This window comes from Grus americana (genome assembly GCF_028858705.1).
Source record: "Grus americana isolate bGruAme1 chromosome 27 unlocalized genomic scaffold, bGruAme1.mat SUPER_27_unloc_1, whole genome shotgun sequence".
Classification (NCBI taxonomy): Eukaryota; Metazoa; Chordata; class Aves; order Gruiformes; family Gruidae; genus Grus; species Grus americana.
In genome coordinates this window covers 24,356-32,244 of record NW_026561291.1, presented here as the reverse complement: position 1 = coordinate 32,244, position 7,889 = coordinate 24,356, and the positions used below count along the sequence as shown (strand labels likewise).

At 55.5% G+C, this 7,889-nt stretch overlaps 1 protein-coding gene across 1 annotated transcript; it reads right to left on the bottom strand.

The window, feature by feature from the left end:
• Positions 1–2,079: 2,079 nt before the first annotated feature.
• On the bottom strand, positions 2,080–6,119 carry LOC129200023 (olfactory receptor 14A16-like). Its single transcript, XM_054811279.1, has 2 exons — positions 6,018–6,119; positions 2,080–3,081 (listed from the first exon to the last, which is right to left on the bottom strand). Exons 1-2 carry the CDS (start codon positions 6,117–6,119, stop codon positions 2,080–2,082), a joined length of 1,104 nt encoding a protein of 367 aa, XP_054667254.1.
• Between the last annotated feature and the right edge of the window lie 1,770 nt (positions 6,120–7,889).

Here is a 7,889-nt window from a genome sequence, read left to right as displayed (position 1 = left end):
TGTGTGCCAGCCTTTCTGCAACACTGGCAGCTCCCACCCAGCTGAAATCACTTTGGGAGACGATGGTTCCCCTTTTGTACCCAGAAGAACCATAGTGTGAGGACATCCCCCAAGGCTCACGTGCAGCCAGCACAGCATGAGGCACTCATCCCCAGGGAAGCATTCCTGGGCTGGTGCTCAGAACCTGCTGTGGGCTGAGGACCATCACAGCCCATCGCCAAGGGCAGCCTGTCCAGGATCTCCTGGGACTGTGCAGGCAGGCCATGGTGGCCAGCTCCAGCAGAGACACCCACAGCAGGTCCCTGCATGGGCTCAGAACAGGGCACATGGAGACACCCAGCAGCCAGCACAGAGGCACTGTGGCAATGCCTATAGGCTGACAGTGGGCTGAAGAGCGTGGGGCAAGAAGAGGAGACCTCCTCAGCTGGGCTGGCCAAGCCCTGCTGCCCAACATGGCCCCCCAGGCCTGCAGTGCAGGCACTAGATAGAGCAGGGTGCGTTCTTGGGGTGGGGAAATGTCTCCAGCAGCACAGTCCCCGTGGCAGCCCTCCATGCCTCCACCCGCAGCAGCCCTCCATTTGGCAGCCCCCCACCAGTACCTGCCCCTGCACAACCTCGGTCGTGTCCCATGCAGGTGTCAGCAGTCAGCCGTGCGGTGGGATCTGCAGGGTGTGGGACAGAAGAGAGACGGCACCGGGCTGGCCGTGCCCCAGGACAGGCACTGAGCCCAGCAGGAGGACGGAGCTGGCCCCACAACCAAGGTCCCTCCCCAGGGCTGGGTGTATGGCCAGAGAGGGAAATGGACGATGCGTGGGGCGGTTTCTCCCACTTGCCCTGGGGCAGCTTCCCCAGCGTGTCCAGGGAACATGGCACAGAGCAGCTCCTCTCTCCTGCACCTGTGATGACTTGCTTCCTTCTCGAGGAGATCAGGCTCTGCTCCACAGGCCCACTGGAGCGGGTCCTCCCCCTGGAGGGTCACACAGCTCCGATAACGTCAGGCTGTTCCTGTTCTGGGCACTTTCCAGTCCAGCCCATCCCCTCCCCGGCTCTCCCCCACCTTCCCTGCCCTCTCCCCGGCGCAGCCCAGCAGAGCAGCCCAGTCTGGGCTGGCAGTCTGGGCTGCTGCAGAGCTCTGGGCACTCACCCCCCAGCCCCAGCCCCTCGGAAGGGCACAGCAGCTGCTGGGAGGCAGAGGGGGGGCTCAGCCTCCCCATCGGCCCCAGGCCTGCAGCTGGCCCCAAGTGCCAGCGCAGGCCACTCCCTCTCGGCCTCTCCTGCATTGACGCTGCAGGGGATCCCCAGCCCTGACCGCCTTTGCCCCACTCTGCCTCCCCGCCAGCCCTGCTCCCCAGGACACCAGCAGAGTCCTGGCCCTGCGGCTCCTCAGGCACCTCCTGCATCTCTCCACTCTCCTGCCCTGTGCCTGCTGCATCTTCACGGACTCCCACAGCACTGCAGAGTCTTTCTTTGCAGGTACCTGGAGGGAGTGCTCTGCCCTAGGGGGACTTCATCTCAGGGTCTTTCACCTTCTGAGTCTCCATTCACTTCCCACCCCAGAGTACCTGCAGTGTCCCCATCCTCTCCTGACCACGCCAGATTCCTTTCCACATGGACTGACCTCTGCCATCAGCCCCGTCATACCTGTGACAGCCTGAGGAAGGTGACTGGGAGCTCGCGCACCATTTCCAATGCCCCTGGACACCAAGACGAGAGCCTTCAACTAAGTGCTTGCTGTCTAACAGTGATACCATGAGATTATTTCCCCAAAGAGAAGGAGAAAACAAGGCGGAAGAGACTTGGAAAGTCCAATTCCTCTGGCTTGTTCTTAGCCACAACTGTATCAAGGAGAGCCCAGGCTGCAGGCACCTCCCTCAGGACATCCCCTTTTATTGCAGAGAGGCTATTAGGAAGGCAAAAGGTGACACATGGTTCTTCAAGGATCAGACACAACAGGACAGAGCCTCAAGAGAAGTCCTATGAACCCAAGCAATTACCTCTAAGTATGATTATAAGAGAAAAAAAACCCAGAGTACTGGCCTAAAATATACCCTGGGCACTCTGCAGAGAAGGGGAGACAAATTACTGTTGGTGGTGCAAGGTCCATTGGATTAGCTTCCTCAGGGCCTCCTTGAGCTCCTGGTTCCTCATGCTGTAGATGAGGGGGTTCACTGCTGGAGGCACCACCGAGTACAGAACTGCCACCACCAGGTCCAGGGATGGGGACGAGATGGAGGTGGGCTTCAGGTAGGCAAAAAATGAGGTGCCGATGAATAGTGAGACAACAGCCATATGAGGGAGGCACATGGAAAAGGCTTTGTGCCGTCCCTGCTCAGAGGGGATCCTCAGCACGGCCCTGAAGATCTGCACATAGGACACCACAATGAAAACAAAACACAGTAAGAATAAACAGGCACCAACCACAATAAGCCCAACTTCCCTGAGGTAGTAATGTGAGCAGGAGAGCTTGAGGATCTGGGGGATTTCACAGAAGAACTGGTCCAGGGCATTGCCCTGGCAGAGTGGTATAGAAAATGTATTGGCCGTGTGCAGCACAGCATGGAGAAACCCACTGCCCCAGGCAGCTGCTGCCATGTGGACACAAGCTCTGCTGCCCAGGAGGGTCCTGTAGTGCAGGGGTTTGCAGATAGCAATGTAGCGGTCATAGGCCATGACTGTGAGAAGATAAAATTCTGCTGAAATCATGAAGATAAGAGAAAAGACCTGAGCAGCACATCCTGTGTAGGAGATGGCCCTGGTGTCCCAGAGGGAATTGGCCATGGCTTTAGGGAGAGTGGTGGAGATGGAGCCCAGGTCGAGGAGGGAGAGGTTGAGGAGGAAGAAGTACATGGGGGTGTGGAGGTGGTGGTCGCAGGCTATGGCAGTGATGATGAGGCCATTGGCCAGGAGAGCAGCCAGGTAGATGCCCAGGAAGAGCCAGAAGTGCAAGAGCTGCAGCTCCCGTGTGTCTGCGAATGCCAGGAGGAGGAACTCAGTGATGGAGCTGCCGTTAAACATTTGTTCCCTCTGCACACGAGGGCCTGTCCAAGGGGGAGAAACGCAGTGAAGAGTTAGGACGGACACCTGTGAGCAGAACCTATTCCATTCATCACAGTAAGCAACCACAAGTGTCCTCTGTCTGTCTTCACGCAGATCCTGGCATGATCCTTGGTTTGTGCTGGCTGAGGGTGCAATGCAGAGCAGGGGCCTCTTCTATGGGCTCCAGAGGGGTCAGTCCTGCTGTGCAGCAACAGGCAGAGAGGAAACAGGAGTGATCACAGGTTAAATCTACCCGTGATATAAGAGAGATTTGACCCTTGTCACTCCCATTCACCTGAGTGCAGAACAGAACTGTGGGGGTTTCTTTTGTTGATTTTGCTCCCGTTACCCCTTTCCCACCTGAGGAGGAGGCTGAGGTGAGTGAAGGGACTTTATCAGGTTCCTTGAAGAGGTGTTGACCAATGGCTGTAATGCTGTCAGTGTCTCGCACTGTGGTGCTACCCTGAGAGCTCCATGACCATATTTCTGCACCACCACCACAAGAAACTGGAAAAGCACAGACTCTGGAAAGCACCTTTCCTTCCAGGTAGCCCCTGCCTTGATGTGCTTCTTGAAAAGTCCCCTGGGACTTGTGCTGGGAGTGATCTGGAGCTGTGAGCAGCCATGACCCACACAGCACCCTCTCAAGAGCAGAAGGACCCTGCCCTGCCCTTCCAGGGGGTCGCTCCTTCCACCCACAGCTTCTCCCTGCAGTGCCCTGGGCAGCTCCCCGGGCAGGCTGAGTGCTGACCCTGGCAGGTGGCAGAGTCCCTGCCCCGGCACACAGCCCCTGGGCTGCAGGGACCCTGCTCTGAAGGACACAACTGGGCACCCCTGGCTGCACACCCACCCTCACACCCTGCAGCTGACCCCGGGACAAGGCAGCTGTCATGCTCTGTCCCTCTGACAGTGCTGCAGGGAACCCTGCGCTGGAGGATGCCTTTACCTTCTACTCCGGAGAAAGGTCCTATAGGCTGTGACCTGTGACAGCTTGAGGAGAACCCTTCAGGAACCGCAGTGGCACTTGCCTGCACCCAGAGACTTACCGTGTAGAGGGCTGTGAAGATTTCTCCCACACTGAGCTCTCAGCATCCTCCTATTCTCTGCCTCACTCCTCTCCCAGTGCCCTCAGCCCTGCTGTGCTCTGCAGAGGAGCTGCTCCTGGCCAGAGATGTCTCTCTGCAGCACAGCCCACTTGCCATGAGCTCCCTTTGTCCCAGGAGCCTGGAGCAGCTCAGCAGCAGAGGACCAGCCCAAGGCAGCATGTTAATGACCCCTCTGGTGGGTTTGGGGATGAGTCCTTGAAGCTCAGACCCTGAGAGGAAGCTGATGAAACCTCTCAAGAAGTCACAGTGCGATGCAAACTCCACAGTTTCTTGGAGCATTAATGGGTCCCCCTGAGGGCCATCACTGACAAAGCCTCCCCAGGGGCTCATTAGAGCAGAGAACTGGAAGCAATCATGACAAGTAGACAAAACCAATGTCAAGGTGGCTCTGATACTGAGTAACGTGGAAGTGTTAAATGAAGCCAGATGGACAAGCCCTGACCCCCATCCCCTGGGAAGGGAGATCCTGTCCCTCACATGTTGCTCAGGGCTCTTCCTGGGGCAGTGGGATGTGGGCATGTGCAATGCCTGGCATGACCCTTCTGGGTGGAGCAAGGAGGTCATGAGGTCTTCCTGAATCAATTGAAGGCACCTTCTGGTAGGCCCTGACTGCAGAGACAATAGCCATAGCCATGGTGATGCAGAGGTCATCTGTGGTTGGGGTCTTTCAGCCTTGCCACAGCCCTCAGCAGTGTCCAATACAGCCTGCCCTACAGTGTCCCACACCTGCACCTCTTTCTTTGAAGACACCCAATCCTTTTTTCCATTTCACCCCAATATCTCACTAGCCTTACTGATATCGCTCCATCCTGCCTGGCTGTTCCTTGAAAGAGAAAGCCATGGGCTGGTCCAGACTCCCTCTGGGCACCCTATTTTACGTCAGCACTGCCCTTGGAGTCACATTTCCTTCTCCTCATTTCTTGTCTCAGCCTCCCAAGCCACACTTTGAGGTGCTCTTCCTTTTTCCTGCTTTTTTTCTATTATGAAGAAAAGCTCCAGCATCTTTGACAGCATCCTTCAAGTAGCTGCAGGTTGTGAGTGTGGTGCTCTGAGCCTCCACTTCAGCAGCCTGAAGAAGCTCAGGTCCTTCAGCCTCCCCAGACAGGGCATGTGCTTGAGGCCCCACGTCCTATATTGGCCATCCTCCTCTGGAGTCTCTCCATTCCTCCCCACTTGACTACAACAGGAAGCTCCACAGAGGGACACACGGGTCCAGGCTTATTTTTCCCCCCAGCGCAGGACTGGCCACTTCTCCTTGTAACATTTCAAGAGGTTTCTGCTCTCTAAATCCCAGAGTTTCTCAAGGTCCCCCAGACTGAAGCTCAATATTTGTGTGCAGATGGTGACCGTGATGGTGGTGTCCCTCACAAGGTAACAGCACGGGGAGTTGCAGGGTAATACAAATAGTAGAAGGTGGTGCTACTTTAATGCAATTTCCTTCCAGCGTAGGATTATCCATGGTGACCATCTCAGAAACAGCTTCAAAGCCAGCAAAGCCAGGGCCAGTGAGGAAAGAGTGAACAGAGGCGGGCTGTTAGTGTGGGAGGGTACAAGAAGGATCAAAGGGAAGAGAAGAGGGAGAAAGGAAATAGAAGGTGAAGCAGAACACTAGATCAAGGCTGTTTTGGGGGTACCAGCCATGCAGCTCTGCATCTGAGCAGCAGTGAGTGGTTTGGGACAGGAATGACACAGATGACCTGACCAAACTTAGTCTGACCTTTCTCGTGGTCATGGGGAACCTGAGTGCTTTCCTTACCATGGAGAAGGGAAGACCTGTGGTGGAAGGAAATGGACAGTCATTCGTGCTGGGAAGGGACCCTAGGAGGTCTCAAGGCCAATGTGCATCACACAGCAAGGGCAGCTATCAGGTCACACCAGGTTGCTCAGGGATTTCTTCATGTTGCCTTTGAACTCTTCCAGGGACTGACACAGCACAACATCACTGGCCAATCTGCTCCAGTGCTTCACTCTCTTCATGGCTAAACAATTTTTCCTCACACACAACAGGGAAAAGCCTGGATTTGTCTTGCTGATGACCTCTTGGTAGTGATATACGGGTCATTTACAGTTCTTCCCAAAGCCCTCTCTTCTCACCATTGAACAACCCCACCTCTCTCAGCCTCTCGTACTGGTAAGGCCAACCTTACAAATGCATGCCTGAGAGGTTTAGGGCTCTTCCAATTCTACTGGATTTTATTGGGTTGGCAAGGGACCTTGGGGATGTTGGAATATCATCACCCTCATGTCATCACTTCCTGCATGTGTCACTCTCATTTGTCATCCTGTTGCAAGGCACAGCTGTCGCAGGCTGTAAGGAGAGCCTGTTCTGTCTGAAGAAACTGTCATCCACAACAAAACACTGAACTTTGAATGTTTCAGGCCCTAGTGGCAACATGAGACCACTGTGAGGGTCTGGCTCTGTGAGCATACACATACAATGTGCCTATATAGGTGCCCATTTCACACTAACATATCCTAGCACACAAACAGCCCAATCCTCATTCACCCTTTCTTCACTGGCCCTGCATTAGCTTCCTTTTTACCCTCATTTGGTATTTTGGAGATGGTTGTCATGGTAATGCCTTCCTGGTTCATTAATTCCATTGAACTAGAACCTCTTTCTGTTATCTGCAGCATCCTGGAACTCCTCCTGCTGTTACCTTGTGGGAGACACCACCATCAGGGTGAGCCACTTGCACACAAAAATTAAGGGCTGCCTCAAAGGAGTGTCGGTCCAGGGGGACCTTGTGAAACTCTGGGGCTTGGCCTGGGTTTGAGGAGGAGAAGGAGAAGTGGGCAGTGCTGCATCAGGAGGAAGAACAGCCCTATAGACCAGGGCTAGCTGTGACCTGACTGGCTGAGCTGTGATCCTGAGAAAATCCTGGGTCCTGCAGTGGCCCCCCACACACAGGTGTGTCCCAGGGTGTGGCTCCCCGTTTTGGAGGAGTGGGGAGGAACTGGAGAGTGCCCAGAAGAGGTCTGCCAAGGTGGGGTGCAGGGCACATGCCCTGCGTGTGGAAGCTGAGGGACATGGGCTTCTTCAGCCCTTTGGCCCAGTGGTGGAGAGGCTCCGGGAAGTACAGGAGTAGCCATAGAGTAGTTGAAGTGTGGTTCCAGAGCTGGAGGAGCTTTTCTTCATAGTGGGAGACAGCATGGGAAAGAAATCATACCAGAAATGGAGGCTTGGGATGCTTAAAGTGGACACAAGGAGAAAGAAATGTCCCTCCGAGGGCAGCGCTGTGGTATAATCAGACCCCCCGAGGGAGCCTGGCTCAGTCCATGGCTTTGTGTTTCAAGGCATACCTCGCAGGGATGGAGAGACAGCAGTCAGGGGAATGAGTTGCTCAGGTCAGAGCAGGGTGGAGAAGCAGAGTGGATGTCTGCAGCATGCCGGGAACTAGGGACAGGTGTGGGACACTGTAGGACAGCCTGTGGTGGAGACAATCTAGGGCCGTGCAAAGCTGAAACCCTGCAACAGATCTGAGGTCTTTGCCTCCTCCGCCATGGCTGTTGTCTCTGCCACTGATGCCAGTGAGGAAACACCTTACCCTTAGGGCACTCGGGCCTCATGGCCTCCTCGTCCCCACCCAGGAGCCTGGCAGATGTCATTCCACAGCCTTGCCCTTGGCATTGCACATCCCCACACCCCACTGCCCCAGGAAGAGCCCTGAGAAACATGTGTGGGACAGGATCTCCCTTTGCCAGGGGCTGGGGGGTCAGGGCTTGTCCGTTTGGCTGGATGCAAAG

What these genes read in the sequence shown, in the direction of transcription:
- LOC129200023 (XM_054811279.1), bottom strand. Translation starts at nt 6,119, where the DNA reads ATGAAGAGAGTGAAGCACTGGAGCAGATTGGCCAGTGATGTTGTGCTG. An exon ending in AGAAATCCCTGAGCAACCTG is followed by an intron (nt 3,082 to 6,017) that starts GTGTGACCTGAT and finishes TTCTGCTCACAG; the next exon opens with GTGTCCGTCCTAACTCTTCA.